Raw genomic sequence first — 17097 nt, 5'->3', positions numbered from 1 at the left:
TTTATGCATTGAGTGAACTGTATGTACATGCATACACAAACACACACACTAACACAAACACACACACACACACACACACCAACAACTTAGTATGTGAGGGTCTGACCAACCAGCTGAGACCAATTCCTATTTCCTTGTGGAAATGGGATAAAACAAATCTTTACAAAGAATGTACATATTTTTATATGAAAGCAAGATTCTCCAAATCCATCAAATCTCTTTGATGAAAAACAAATGGCTGTAACTACAAAGGCAGAATGTATATGCAATTTTTAAGGCTGGTTAACCTTCAAAGGAACATAACCTTATATTTCCCGTTATTAAAAGGTACATCATGCCAGTGATGCTATCAGTATCTCATTAATTCAGTCCTCCAGAAATTGCTGTCAGGGACGATAGTGAATTGGCTAAGATAGAACATTTAAACATTTCTGCTTGTCATTGCTTCCTTTTCAAGTCTTCGAGCCGAAATGAAAACAAGATGTCAAGAGCATTCTGCGTTGTCTTCCTTCTCTGCTCTGAGTGATTCCACATTACGCTGAACAAGGGGGAGGTGAGGGGGGGAAGGGGGTGCGGGTGCTAAATATGTTCTAAGACACACAATCTGTAGTCCAAAAGGTATGCTTATTCATATACAAACAGCTACTGCAGAAACTGTAGGTAACTGTGTGGTCATGTCTGTTCATACTCCACCACAGGTGCAGCGATGAGGAATATCTGAGGTTTAGAGATAATAAGTGTTGTGTTTGTCAACCAGACTCAGCTTGCGATTACCAGTTTGGTTTAAGTTGTGGACCAAAGCATGTTCTAATCTTGCTTGAAATTTGCACCATGCTGATGATGGAGAGCGCCAGAGCAGTAAGAGCTTCAGTTTCAAATGATTCAGGTTCCAGGTTCAGAAATGCTGTGACGTTCAACACTTTAAACTAACATAGGTCCCGAAATGGTCCTACATCCTGACCACTTTAAAGTAAGTTCTGAAATCCCCTGGCTTCCTAACCTCTTCAAAGAGCATCTGCAGCCTACAACTCTTACTCACACCATTACACAGTGAAACAGTAGAGGGTGGACAGTCTTCCCTCTAATGTATGTTTTCTGTATTATTAAGACAGCAGAAAAAAAAGAGGGAATGATAACAGCAGAGGAATTGCCATGGCAAAGATCCAAAGCCCCAGCCATTTGGAGATTCATATATAGGTTGGCAGTTGGCTGCCCTACACACTGTGCCAAACAGAGCTGTATGTATTTGAATAGTTTGGGTCAGTTGAGATTATATGAATCAGGAGGTGCAACAGGGCCAAAGGAGAAAGGTCCTGTGCATTTCGAACCTGGCTACTTTTCCAGGAATCCCTGTGCATACGGTACCACACTGAGGCATTATAGGGCTCCATTAAATTTGCCACATGCAAATGGAACTATTCAGATTACCCATCTGTCCAGCCCTTACACCTCACCCTCAGTTTCAGGACACTGCTTGGACTATGACCCTACTGGGCCACTATAATGATAACAGTAATCCATCTTATTGGTCCTAAACAAGGACACGGCCCAGTACTGGCATCTGTGTAATCACCAGGCATTGATCGTGTACACAGCCTCACCATTCACCTCAATAACACCCAGCCTCGTCATCCAGCATTACATAACACATCACACCACTACTAACCTTTCAGAAACACACTGAACTACCAATCATCTCTCTGCAACATATTTAACTACCAATCAGCACTCTGCAACACACTGAACTACCAATCATCTCTCTGCAACTCACTGAACTACCAATCATCTCCCTGCAACACACTGAAATACCAATCATCTCTCTGCAACTCACTGAACTACCAATCATCTCTCTGCAACACACTGAACTACCAATCATCTCTCTGCAACACACTGAACTACCAATCATCTCTCTGCAACACACTGAACTACCAATCATCTCTCTGCACACACACTTAACTACCAATCAGCTCTATGCAACACACTGAACTACCAATAATTTCTCTGCAACTCACTGAACTACCAATCATCTCTCTGCAACTCACTGAACTACCAATCATCTCCCTGCAACATACTGAACTACCAATCATCTCTCTGCAACTCACTGAACTACCAATCATCTCTCTGCAACACACTTAACTACCAATCAGCTCTCTGCAACACACTGAACTACCAATCATCTCTCTGCAACACACTGAACTACCAATCATCTCTCTGCAACTCACTGAACTACCAATCATCTCTCTGCAACACACTGAACTACCAATCATCTCTCTGCAACACACTGAAATACCAATCATCTCTCTGCAACTCACTGAACTACCAATCATCTCTCTGCAACACACTGAACTACCAATCAGCTCTCTGCAACACACTGAACTACCAATCAACTCTCTGCAAAACATTTAACTACCAATCAGCTCTCTGCAACATATTTAACTACCAATCATCTCTCTGCAACACACCAAACCACTAATAAGCTCTCTGCAACACACTGAGCCATCAATAGGCTCTCAGCAACACACTGAATCACCAATCGGGTGTTCAGAACACACTAAACCACCAATCAGCATTGTGCAATACAGTGTACCACCAATCCCAGTCTTTAGATAGATTGCTTTGGTGTGACAGCTGTCATTGTTCCAGCCGGGTTTTGGGGACATGGAATGAATGTCAGGGCGGGTAAAATGAGACTGCAGTGGCAACATCTGCCTCGATTAAAAGCAGCCCACACTCATGCCAGCTGCAGCCACAGTATCCGAGTAACATCACGCATCTGCAGTCACACTGGGGAGGTCACGTGACCCAGACACAATCCTGATGCCACTGTAGCCTGCGGGTGAAACTGAAGCAAAACAAACAATTCTGTAGCGAGTATGGATGTTTATTCCATTACACGGGGAGAGTGAGAGAAGGAGGGGCCTCCAGTATCCAGCATCTAGCTCTCGCTCTGAGAGAGAGAGCAACAGAGAGAGAAAGAGAGAGAGAGTGTGAAAGAGAGAGACTCTCTGATGTATAGATTTACTTGTTTGATCTGGTGCATGTTATTGCACAGTAATTACACAAGAAAGAACATCAAAATGCACTCGAATAAAATAAAGCTGTTTATCCAAAGAGGCTTCAGAGGCTAAAGGGGGTTTCCATGTCTGTTGATATGCATGTGTAGACAATAAAGTACCATTGTTCTAAGCAATGTAAAATTCCCCATGTTTGAAGTCTGGATTAAACTATGGGGATATGATACAGGGTTTTATACAGTATCTGGTGTTGCTACGTTGTTCAGTAAATTCTACGAGAAGCTTGAGTGGTAGTGTTTAAAAAATAAAATGAGTCCAAAATGAGTCTTGGCTCTGGATGTGAGTGAAAGGTCACATCAACAGATATATCAAACACATCTAACAGATACAGTTCAATGGCACAAGGTCCACAGTTCACAACGGAGCAATCACCAGTCACTTCAGCACTGACATCTGATAAGACCTTCGCTTCAAACCAAAAACAAGGCCATCTGCTCCATCTGATCAGCACTGTTGCTAACAACCTCTAGCCCAGAGCAGTGAAATATCAAAACAATGATGAAACCTCATTGTCAGACTCTAGGGGAATCAGATTCATTCCTTCATAGTGATGTGGAAATTGCTGTTTGCTCCTAATGATGATGTTATGGAAAATGGGCTATGAAATGTTCTGAAGCGACCTCGTCGCCGACCTTCACCTTCATGCAGAGTTTGATGTTAATCAGCACCAAAGCCTTGCTGCTCCAGCTTGTCCATCAAAACAAAGAGGGAGAAAAGGGGGAACCAACTTAAAACTGTTCCAGATGTTTCAGGATTTCTGTAATGTAACAACATTCAATGCTCTCTTCATCTGAGGGACCACCATCGCAGAGAAAGGCAATAAAAGAGACCACAGCAATAGACCTCGAATTATAAAGAAGTCAAGGCTTTGCGACTTGGGCAGGTGGCGGCAGCATTAGGTGTCGTCTTTCCCACACACACACGCACACACACACACACCCACACTTGATGCGTGCTGCAAGCATCTGGCAGCATGTACAACTTCACGGGAGATTCCTCGCGACAAGCTCAAACCACTAACCATGTCTAGGCCTGGCCATCAGAAGCTGTTTACAGTGAATGCTACCTTACTGTGAAGATGTGTTTGTTATGCCAAATTAACTTTCACAATGTGCTAATTTTTTAAAAGAGATTACATACAGCTTGTGTGTTAGTGTATTTAGCGCAACAGAGAAGGAACACTGGTGTGGTCATTGCTAAATCCACTAACAGTCCTTACTGCTGTGAATTTTTAATTCTGAAGTGAAAACATAACAAAAATATTTCCCTGCCTACAAGAGCTACAAGAGCTAGACTGCAGCCCAATAATCTCTGCATAGTGAGATTTGCTTGAAAAAAATAATAGAATACTGACGAAACACACATTACTTTCTAACTATATTATTAAACACAATGATGTCAGTACCCAGAAAACATGCTGTAGCCATAACACTGTAAAACGGCTGATATGTATGATGGTATATCGTGTACTGGACATATGTGTTTAATGTTGCCTTAACGTGGTAACAATGGCTTCCTGAAATAGTGTTGGCAGAAATGTACAATGAAATACTCTCATTAGAATTGTATTCATTTTCATAGCTTCATACTTGTTAAGTGTTGCAACAAATGCAATTGATTCTTCAGTCAACACGATGCTATAAAACTGAAAATATTAGAACCATGAACTATGGTTGTGTCACTGGATTAGAACTGCTGCATATATAATGTGAATGAGCTCTTGCAAACCTTGGGCCAATATAAAAAAAGAAACATAACTCATTTCATTTTTATATGTTCTTTGGAAGAGAAGCAGGGTTCCACAAAGTGAATGTGTGGGCATGGACTTCAATTCAGATAAACTGAAAATTTATGATTCATATAAAACGTGTATGAAAAAAACGTCAAAATTGCCAGATGCATGCTAGCTATGTGCTGTAAAAATGTTCTTGGATGCTAAAACAGACCACTCCTCTTCCCAGAATTCCTCTGGAATTGCTGAAATTGACTCTCCAATATGCAGCTGGTCATACAAGCATGACTCAATTAAGTTAATTCATTCACTTATAGAGATGCTGTTTTGCCTATACTATTCCAGTCTACTTCAATGGTCCACATACTCATGATTCAATTTAAGAAATTGAAAAAGTATTCCTTTCAACTTAAAGGTACAATAGGTAATTTCAGACATCTCTTGGACGGTCAAACACTTTCAAACCGCAACACTGTTTATCCCTCCCCCTTCTCTGTAAACGCGGTGACATTGAAACGCCATTGGCTATGGCAATTAGAACCAATTTTCAACCAATGAGCTTGAATTATTGCACAGTTATACAATGTTTTGGTACAGATTGTCAGGCCGTCAACTGTATATTTTGAAACCCAAATTTAAGGACTATAAAAACAGGCAGAGGGTCAATCAACATGTCAGTGAGCCTTTTTCAATGATGGAAAGGGATTTACAATGGGCTTGTAACAATGTTTTAACACAAACATCTTACCTATTGTACCTTTAATATCAAATGTTACGTTAGATTATGAAGCTTTCATGGTTTCTGATTAGGAAATTACTTATTGGTATTGCTGGCTATAGGCAGCATTTTCCATTGGCAGTACTATGTTTCATTAGTTTCACCTGAAATGGGCCTTCCCATACGCAAAAGGCTTGTAAAAATCATATATGCTGACTGTAATGAATTGAGGGTAGAGTAAGCGGGCCTCCAACCGGCTTCTGAAACGGGCCCCCAGATATTTATTTAACCAATTTATGTTGGACGCCTTGATCAAGGACACAGCGCTTTACCTTGGACTCAAACCTTTAACCATCTAGAAATGAAACCAATTGCATTCCCAGGTTACCGCTGGAAAACAATATGCCAGAGGGAATTCAATGGAACTTCAGTGGGAATGCCGGGAGAAATTCAGCGCTGTAGGATAGAAGAAAGGCAGATCCCACATCTGAGTGAGTTGTGGATCGATGGCACAGTGGAAAGGACAGGCTTGTACAGGCATCAGTAGTCGAACATTAATAATGCTCTGCTAACATAGCCAACAATAACAATATGGATAGGATTACAGTCATACATGCACAAGAATCAAACACCGCCTTTCTTTAATGCTCTACAAACATTTTCAAATAGGAAAAAAGTCTGATAAGGCCACAAAGTCTTACCATATGAGGCAAAATTATTTTAAGAAAAAAAAAACTATGTAACGCATCTATAATTAGAACCACTCCACTCTAATAGCACAGAGCTGTAGCAAACTGAGCCCCACCGTGTCTCTGCAGTTTTATTCCGCTGAAACACATTTTCCTCTCAGAAAAGGATCTCTGTCTGATGTTGCTTTCACATTCTAAAGTAAACAAGTGTTTCCTGTTTCCTGGATGCTTTGTTTCATTGTGTAACTCAAGATCCCGCAAACAAAAAACTAAAGTATGACTTTCCAGCATAACAGGTACTGCGTGTACTGTATTAACAGAGGATCATGAGTAAAAATACACCGTTTCCATACTCATGAATTATGATACTAACTTTGGTCAAGAACAGAACCGCTCGCCTGTGGTTTTTAATCACCTCACTGGTCTTTCTCTCTGCTTCTTCTCACCCACAAACCTCTTCTCATTTGTTTTTCTTGGAGTGGCCTTGCAGGGTAATGGATATCACCTGACAGGGATCCTGTCTGACAGCACGGCTAGGCCCAACCACTGGAGCCTGGAGTGCCTCTGACTTTAATCACCATTAATTGGTACCTCAAGCACAGAAACAGTGCGACATACTAGAGTGACAGACCGCACTTGGCTTTGAGGGCAAACAACCCTGTCCAACAATCTTCTACAAACCCCACCTAGTTCTATGCAAATTCAAAATCCTGCCAGACTAGAACAAAGAGGAGATTTACAGTGCAGTCCGTAAGTATTTGGACAGTGGTACAATGTTGGCTCTTTTGGCACTGTACTCCAGCACAGTGGATTTAAAACGAAGCAATGAGGTTCAAGTGCAGACTGCCTTTTATTTGAGGGTATTTACATCCATATTGGGTGATTCATGTAGGAATTACATCCTTTATACATAGTCCCTCCGTTTTAGGGGGCTAAACGTAATTGGCTAGTTGGCTTCTCAGCTGTTTGATGATTAGTCAGTGACAATCTGTCCGACAGATCAGAAACTCTTCAGGAGGCAGGCGTGGATGTGTTAGTGGCTACTCTCTGCAATAGACATCACAAACAGATCTACAGAGGCAACAATGCAAGATGCAAACCACTCTTCCAAAGTTTGGAGGCTAAAAGGTACTGCCCCTCATCTCTGAAACATGATGGTGGTGGTGTTGTAGTTTGGGCATGTATGGCTGCAACAGGTGCTGGCTCACTTGCCTTCATTGATTATGTAACTTGATAGCAGCAGCAGAATGAATTCTGAAGTGTACAGAAGCATCTTATCTGCTCAAGTTCACTCAACTGCTTCCAAACTCAATGATCCCAAACATAGACCAATGCTCCCTTTCTTCTTAGTGATGTTCCAAAAAGATTTTTAAGCCTATTGTTTGGCCTATGTCTGTCGCTGACTGTTTTCTCTGCCTCATAATGGCTTCCTTGACTTTCATTGGCAACTCTGGTCCTGATGTCGACAATTGCCAAGTATCAAAACTAGATACTGAAAGCTTTCTTATACATGCACCAAGGAAGTGATTGAATACACCTGACTAATCGGAAATAGCTGAGAAGCCAAATGTCCAATTACTTTTGGTCATCAAAAGGAACTATCTATAAAAATTATGTAATTCCTTCATGGTTTACCTGAATTATGGTAAAAAATAGTCTGTGCTTTATCCTCGTTGTTCATTGTTCCATTTCAAAGCCAATGTACTGGAGTTCAGAGCCAAAAGAATGGAAATTGTACCACTGTCCAAATACTGCACTGTAAGTCCCTCTTGGACTAATGCTGTTACTGTGCTCAAACCTCACCTAGAAGCTGCAAAAGAAAAAAAGGCTCATGGGCTTTCCTGGCAAAGAGCTTCTTCCCCACTCCCACTCCCACTCCCACAAGGATGGCTTGGCCTCGCACCGAAGCCAACGTCTACGAGCGGCTGCTAGTTTCCTCATGCGAGAGGAAGGCCAAGGGTCCATCTTGGCCAAAATAAACAAGGGCACTGTTGCGAAAAGGCAAGAGGCCCGCAGTGGTTATCGGAGCAGGGGGCTTCAATAATGAAGGGAGCAGACCAGCAGTGCTTTGGACAGCAGCCTACCACCCACTGCCGGCTGGATTTTAACATTAAATAAAATTCAAACACACACAAAAAATTATTGTTTCATCCCTGGCCTGTGAGAGATACGACCTCTGAGGAACAGCATCTGAGCTCAGCTTGTGGATGCATCACACAGTGCAAAAGAGATTAAATGTCTGAGAAGCCCTTGAGAAAAAGTTTGCTTTATTTGTGATGAGCACCTGTACTGTGCAATGCTCTATCAACACTATACTAACTCACAAAACCAACCAGATTTCTTAAGCCTTGAGACTAAAGTTCAGGGGCTAATCATCCCCTCTCCCTGCAACTCCTTTGAAAAGAAATTCAGACTGCCTTCAGTGCAAAGCTGTGTAGTTTCCTGATCTTTAAAGCGACATGTTTGTCACCCGCGGTTGCTGAAAGACCCAGCTATTGTCAGTGTGGGACCCCTGGCAGCCTCTGAAAAGGCTTGTTTCCGAGGCCAGCCGTGGAAACAGACTGAATGAGCGAGGGCCACGGAACACACAATGGGCTACCACTGTGAGGTGGCACGCGGCATTGAAAGTCATTATAAATATCCGTATAATTAATTCTCTGTTGGGGAAAATGAACTCACTCCATGATAAATACTTAAATTCAGAAGTATTCCCCAGCGGGTATTCACATTTGAATAACACAGGAATATAATAAAAGTCAGGCTTCCGTGAACTGAACCTTGTGAGCAGCTAAAACCACTGTAATAATGCATCCAGTGAGCACTTTATTTCGTAATTATTACTTATTTTTTAGACTTATTGGTCTTCTGCTGCTGTTGCCTATCCACTTAGAGGTTTGATGTGTTTTGTGTTCAGAGATGCTCTTCTGCATATTATTGTTGTAATAAGTGGTTATGCGATGAGAATGATGGTAAACATGATAATCCTTTTCGTCAGGGTGCCATTACTGAAATCATCTGCAGACACAGGATGCCAAATACTGATTCTTAGCAGTGTCCAATTCATCTACACTGTCCAAGACGAAAACAATATGCTAGATCCGTGGTTCTCAAACTTGGTCCTGGAGTACTCCTGCATATGCTGGTTTTGAAAGCTAACAAGCTGTTAATTTCTCTTAATTACACTTTTTATGTTTTCAGGAATTATTTACCATCTTAAGCCACATTGTCAGTAATAGTTAAAACTGTTGAAACCTGGCCACTGAAACAAACCAAATAATAAAGAAGACAAAGCACATGATAGCACTGATCCTGAAGTTGCAAATGTGTTTGGATTCCCAAATGTGTTTGGATTCCCAAACTTTTTCTTGCCACTGTTTTGAGTGTTTGTTCTTCACACTGGTGAGTTTTATTTTTACTTCATTTGCTGGAATTCTTTTGGGTTCAGGCTTGGTCTTGCCCAATTTGTCCTCTTTCCTGTTTTTCTGTAAGTTACTTGTGACAGTGTCTCTCCAAAAAGCGGCACACAAATAAAATTGAGCTGAATTGTGGTGCACGCCTAATTGTTTCCAGCCCTCTCTGTCATCCGTCATTGAGTTCTGAATAGTGCTGTAATTAAGGGGGCTTCTTTCCCTGTCGGCCTGGCGCTCGAAGCCTGGCACGGACTTCACAGTGACTGGCTCTTACTGGAGGTGGCACAGCAAGCAGGGAGCATGATTCAGACTTCCCACAATGCCTTGTTGCCAGGAACTGCTGCCGAAAGTGGGCAGAGGCTGCGCAGGATGGTGTCCAGTGTGGGCAGAGGAAATTATCCAAAATGGCCTCCGTATAGAAAGTAAATCTCTATTGCTTTCGGACTCAAGAGTGCTGAGGTAAAGAAGAGGTGGACTGGTGTTAGGTAAAGTGCAACTAACACAAGAGGATCAAGAATTCCTTTTCTTAGTACAGATTAGCACCTGGTAAATTAAATAATATTTAAAATTGTGCCACGGGTAATTAACGGAGACAGAATGGACCAAGGCCAGTGGAGTGACTACATCCTTCATTGCATTGGGAAAGACGAGAGGGGGTAATTTTCAAATTATTTTGCTGGACATTCAAAAGCTATTATGCTGGGTGGGGCATTATCCTGAAGCTATTTTCTGACAAAAAAGCAGTTCAGGACCTGTTTACCAAAAGCATTACATGAAAATACAGCAGGAAGTGGGATTGTTTTTGGCATTGCCATCGTCGTTGCCTGCTGAGATGAAGGGAGGAGCTCCGTTGTCAGACTGCTGAGATGAGAGAAAGCACAGGGCTTGGTTGGCAGGCTATATAATACGATGAGATTAATTCAGTTCATACTCTCTCCCATGTTGTGTCTTAAATGGCATGTGTAGTTGTATAGTGCCGGCAATACAAACAGAAGACACAATTCTGTTGGATGGGGACAGAGAGCCAAGCAAACTACTGGTACCAGTTTGCATTTTTACATTATTGTTGTTGTTAGGATATCATTATGGTTGGTATTATTATTATCAGATTGATCTGCTTGCATAGCAATATTAATAAAAAATGATGTCATGCCAATGAAGCATTTTGAATTTGAATGAGAGTGAGGGAGAGGGAGAGATCGACTCCCTGAAGAAGAGGTGGATAATTATCTAAATGTAATTTATTCAGAAGTATAAGATGAAGCTAATTCCTCAGCCCATTAACGATAATTGTCTTCAGCAATCTTTGTCAAAGTTTAGGCCTGGCTTCCCCATTAGCAGTGAGCACTCAGGATTGGCGGTGCTTCCTCAGCGGGATTCCCTGCTCCTCGCCCCCTGGCGCTTTCGACACAAAATGTCCTCCCATCTGAAAAGGTCACCTGCCAACACTGGGCCACCTCCTGCCCCACATATGAATGATTCAGGAGAATTCTCAGCAGTAAAAATGATCTTTTTAAACAGGCATTGTCTCCCTTAACTGTCATCAGGAAAGACCTGATAAAACCTTTGGTCTGCTGACACAGTCTATGGGAGTGAAAATGAGGTTGACTCTACCAGACAATTCCCCACTCCCTGAATTCCTGTCGTGTTGGGCATGCTGCTGTGGGAAAAGTGGGAAAGCGCTTCCGATCAGTCAATTTACGTGCACTTTGCCAGGGCTGGAGTTGGGAAGCCTGCTGCTAAACCCTGCTCTAAAAATCACACAAGTGATTCGCTAAAAGCCAGCATAACATATATAATCCCTGCACGCCAAATAGCATTTGCTCTGTTTACACTAAACAAATTATGTTTTGTAGAAAGAGCAATGATACTAGAGCTGGTCACAATCTCAGGAAGAAACTGTTTTAAACTGCCAGATGTTTGGTCTGAGACATAAATATGAGATATACATCCCTGCAGTTCAATATACAGTATGTTGGCCTAAAGTACCATTGCATTGTCAAACCACCATGGAATTCTTCTCAGCAGGTGATTGGAAAGATCCCATTCCGATTCACGTTCATTTCTGAACTCCAACAAATTGTCTTGTGGAAGTTGATTTCTCTGTCCAGGAAGCCATGTCATAATGATGTTATTTTCAGTTTGATTAAAATATACAAATGTACACACGCAGGCACACATGCACACACACTATATTGAAAAACAGATTTACTGATAAAGGTCACATCAAAACTGAAATGAATTATCTGCAGATTAGAATCAAGAAATAAAGTGCATTGTGTTGTACACAATGGACATAATTTAAAAAAACATGTTTTCGTGCTGAATGGTAGAGGTGATACACACCACATATTCAAAGCGGTATTCCTGTCTGCATATTTCCCAGATCCTCCAGATTAAAGTTGCTGAATTTGCCTTTCCTCACTATTCCATAATAATATTATGTAAACAACTTGACCAATATGAACATTATTATTATTTATGTATTATTTATGTCCACATAAAATTCCCGTTACAATTATCACACTGACTCATTCCTCTAGGAGCAGAAACCAACATGATTTCTACAAAACATGCATTTCCAATAATTATATCCACAATAATTCAAATCACTGGTTTCATTTTTGCCAATGCTTGTATTTTACGTAATACAAAACAATACAGTGAAAACACACAAATAACATAAACATAAATAAAATCCAAAACAGTAGCTTCAATCTATCAATGATCACAATGATGTGACGATCTGCTTCAGTGCTTTGCATTCCAATATTTTTTTTGACTTGTTTTAGTATTTTCTCTTTTAACGTGGATGCACGTTACATCTCCCTTAATAGGCAGATTCAATCTGCGTGTTACATCTCCCTTAACAGCCGGATTCAACCTGCGCGTTACATCTCCCTTAACAGCCGGATTCAACCTACGCGTTACATCTCCCTTAACAGCTGGATGTGACCTGTGCATTACATCTCCCTTAACAGACGGATTCAACATGCGCGTTACATCCCCCTTAACAGACGGATTCAACCTGCGTGTTACATCTCCCTTAACAGACGGATTCAACCTGCGCGTTACATCTCCCTTAACAGCTGGATGTGACCTGTGCATTACATCTCCCTTAACAGACGGATTCAACATGCGCGTTACATCCCCCTTAACAGACGGATTCAACCTGTGCGTTACATCTCCCTTAACAGACGGATTCAACCTGCGCGTTACATCTCCCTTAACAGCTGGATGTGACCTGTGCATTACATCTCCCTTAACAGACGGATTCAACATGCGCGTTACATCCCCCTTAACAGACGGATTCAACCTGCGTGTTACATCTCCCTTAACAGACGGATGTGACCTGCGCGTTACATCTCCCTTAACAGACGGATTCAACCTGCGCGTTACATCTCCCTTAACAGCCGGATTCAACCTGCGCGTTACATCTCCCTTAACAGATGGATGTGACCTGCACGTTACATCTCCCTTAACAGCCGGATTCAACCTGCGCGTTACATTTCCCTTAACAGATGGATGCGACTGTATTTGATCACATGACCGTTTATCAAGACACAATGACTGTCAAAGTGCATTGTGACTCCAAGGCCTTTATATAGGTTTTCTATAGGGCGCCTTAGTCCATAATGGGTTAAACTGAAGGATGTCGCTGAAGGTTTAATCATTCATCTGTCTGACGCTCGCTGTAGCTCCAGCACTGCTGCTACGCCCCGAGGGCAGTGAGCCATGGCCCCAGAGTAGCTTCAGTATAAGCTCTCCGCACATCCCTGAAAACACACGCCGATCATGGCCACTGTTTTCATCCCATTCACCTCAACAGCCATTTTAAAATCCACAGCCTTAAACAAACATTTCCCCTCCCTCCATTTTATAAATTCTTTAAGCTCGTTTTTTAAATTATTAATGCTTCACGAGAAACCAATGCCCGCATTGCAGCGCTGTTTTCATTTTAATTTATTTTTAAAATAACTCTGGCAGAAATAGAAAGCACGTCTTCGGGAAGAAAATAGAAATGTATATTTTCAGTCGCATTCTAACAAATTTTACGTGAATTTTATCCTTGTCTTGGTGGCTATTTTGGGCTCGGGGCTCTCCTGAAGTCTCGGAAATGCTGTCAACGTTACAGCCTCTATGAAATATTCAGTGTGTTTCTCAAGACTAAAATGGTGTGAGGGGATGCAAGCTTCCTGTAGCTCTTTGAAAACCTTTTTCCAGATTGCAAATTATTAAATATGTTTTGAAGACAATGGGCAGTCACAAGAGTGCCGAAGATTTGCTGCTACCTAATTAAGGACCACAAATAAAGATATTTCCAGAAGGAAGACCAGAATGCTTTCCATTATTGTCAAATTAGGAGCAGGAGCTGTCTATAAAAGAAACTTTGCTGCTATTTCAGTGTGCACATTTGACAAAATAAAAGCACGGCTTGTCATCATGGTTAGAAGAGGCTTCCCAAACCAACAACAACAAACACAAAAAAGTAAAACACAACTATTACACCACAGAAATTCACATCCTCTTAGCTTTTTTTCAGCATTACTTGATGAGTTACATTGACCTGTATCCATACCCGCATCTGGGCCGACATAACACCCATAACCTCATACCTCTGCTCTCAAACTCACAGCAATACAAAGTCATACAGCAAACACATCCTGCCACTGAACAAATTAGGTTCAAACACAAAGCACATCAAGAGGCAGAGCTTTCTATGTTTGCCCCCTAAACTTTCTTTACTTTATGATGGTTCTGCCCCAAACATCATACTCGACATCGGGGTGGAGGCCACATGGACCAGCAGTGCATTATGGGTAATCTACCTTGCCTGAGAGGCACACTCACCACTGAAAAAGTTCTTGGCCCTCAAGTAGCTGACACTCAGACGCAGTATGGACAGTTTATCCAAGCTGGAGGTCACCTCCTCCGGGAATGGCAGCAGAGATGCTAGGCGGTCGAGTTCTGAGTTGAGACGATCCCGATGACGCTTGGATGGGTTCGACTTGACCCCATCTCCCGGCGGCTGTTTTACTCTGATTTGGGGGAAAACAGTAAAAACATCAGTTACTAATTTCTGAAAATATGACAAATCTGTGAGGACATACTGTAAATAATATGTTATCATGACTGGTCTTACTTCATTTGTAAAATCATGAATTAAAGTCACATGCAGACACAAGTGTATTCACAGAATGAATAAAAGATGGAAATTTAATCTCTTATGAAGAACAATTAAACATACATTTAGTCATAGTGAACGGGGAACTGACCTAAAAAGTACTGTTTACCAGAAACAACAACAACAACAACAATAATAATAATAATAATAATAAGAGTATACGAGAAAAATACGAATAATTATGATATTATTATTATTATTATTATTATTATTATTATTATTATTATTATATTGATAATGTGTCACTGTTTACAAATAAACGCCTGCAAATTATTCTACCGTTCCTACGAACGGGCGTTACAGACGCACTGAAACAGTTGTAGGCTATGAGAAAATTAATACCCTTGACAGGTGTTAAAGTGTTTCATACTTCATACTACTTAACGCAGTACGAACACTTACAATCGGGCACAGATAACGGCACGAATTGAGTTATGGAATTACATTGCAGTCAGGCGGGCAATTAATCACGGAAGAGTGTAACAAAATGCCGGAGCGTACTGCACCTGTGCTTCTATCACTCAGGCGAGTTCATCCCTTAACATCCCTTAATTTGTTCGCGTATTGTATGTGCACCAGATTTAGGCTATACAGTTTTTTATTATTATTATTATTATTATTATTAATCCACCAACTAGTATAAATAAACACTAAATAAACGCAAAATAGGGCGTGTTTTTAAATGACCTATTTTTTGTGTTCTGGCTCCGCCAATAAGAAACGAAACGTCAACGTTATTGACAAAATATTTCATTTTATTTTGGAGTTTCCGTCAACTTCGCTTAAGAGTGAAAAATAAGATTATCAGAAACGATGCTCTTACAAAGTTCAATATAGATCCGTACGAATTTATACAGCCATGTGTAATAATCGAAGAAACTGGTGAATGGTTAATATAGTTAATCTTCAATATAGTTAGTCTTCTCAATCCCATTTCGCGTCATTGTAAAAGACTACCTATGGGAAAGTGACAAAATAATAACGGATTCATAGAACAACGTGGAGAAAATATCATACACATAATGAATATGGTAACAGTTCAAAATGAACTCGATGAAGTCGAAAATGTGGTGCTTCGGGGAGAGAATCCGGAGAAACAGGTTGCATAACACATTGGCTAAACCTTGGAGTTTGCTTTTGACCATTGATGCATTTGTAGCTATGTTATGCGTATGCTGAAAATTATGTTTACATATTTCCGTGTTATGACCAATATTAATTGTTAGTTTAAAATGTGGTAGCCATATCAGTTTATCGTCGGACACCACTGAAAGTTAGAGGGTAGGAAGTGGAACACAGGGAGGGGAGAGGGTGGTTTACAGGGAAAGCCTAATCTATAGAACGGACACAGACGAGTGTATAAATACATGGCAGTTTGCACTTACGTTCTCTGCACGGGTTTTCTCCTTTTACGTCCTGCATACATTTTAAGGTTTTATCTGTAGCCTAAAATGTATCCAAAAATGCAATGTTCAGTAGTCCCCGACCTACATAAAACCGGCTAAATAGACTATCCACTCGCTAATCCTCGGGAGCAAGAACAAAAATACGAATTAAAAATACTTGGAAATAGTAAAAGTATTGCATCCGAAACGGACAGCTTTTATTTTCCCTTCTATAGTTCGGACTGCAAAGTAGGCTACTGTAGACTAATGTAATTGTCCAGTGAAATATGTCACAGTTAAGTAGGCTAGGATTCCTCTGTGTCGCTATTCAATTATGTTTCATTACTAAACGTAAGATATAAAACAATTAAAGCTCATTAAATATGAGAATAGACTTTCCAACAAACTATTTGCGTAGCACAAAGTATGTTTTATTACAACTAAATAAAAAGGCTGCTCTTGTAAGTGCTTATCTTCGTCATTTTTGCGGTCTAGTCACCTAGCGCTATGGCAATGCATATTTTAGAGTTTACGTGTCCCTTGAAAGCGGCACGTGCCTGTACAATCCAACACTAAGTTGCCTAAATGATATCCAAGAAAAAAGCATAAATTGCATGGCTTCTTCTGTAGCACATCGTCGCAAAGCTTCTCTGGTGATACCAGGTTGAGCGCGCGCCCGGCGTCAGAAACCCGTAAGAACCAAGTCGGGATCTGGAACGCGCATGCTTCGAAGCCGGGCGACCGGCACAGATTTGTGCAAGTGCGCGCAAAAAGCAGAGGCCTGTGGAGGTTTGAAGCGGCAGTGGGGGAAAAAATCTCCTAGAAACACAAGCGAATACGTCAGTGATTGCGCGTTCTCGAACAGCGTAATTTGTCCAATGGCAGGCCAGCAGAGGGTTTGTAG

At 41.2% G+C, this 17097-nt stretch overlaps 1 protein-coding gene across 1 annotated transcript in view; it reads right to left on the bottom strand.

The window, feature by feature from the left end:
* Positions 1 to 16452, bottom strand: part of ahr1b (aryl hydrocarbon receptor 1b) — a 56196-nt gene extending 39744 nt beyond the window's left edge. Inside the window, exons 1-2 of the mRNA XM_061233976.1 lie at positions 16194 to 16452; positions 14475 to 14662 (exon numbers count right to left, since the gene is read on the bottom strand). Of these exons, the coding sequence (XP_061089960.1) occupies positions 14475 to 14662; positions 16194 to 16234 (229 nt within the window). The 5' untranslated portion in view covers positions 16235 to 16452. The remainder of the gene's footprint in view (positions 1 to 14474; positions 14663 to 16193) is intronic.
* Positions 16453 to 17097: the final 645 nt, after the last annotated feature.

This window comes from Conger conger, chromosome 3, assembly GCF_963514075.1.
Source record: "Conger conger chromosome 3, fConCon1.1, whole genome shotgun sequence".
In the NCBI taxonomy this organism is placed as follows: Eukaryota; Metazoa; Chordata; class Actinopteri; order Anguilliformes; family Congridae; genus Conger; species Conger conger.
Note: the sequence above shows the minus strand (reverse complement) of the source record. Positions and strands in the feature narration are given on the sequence as shown.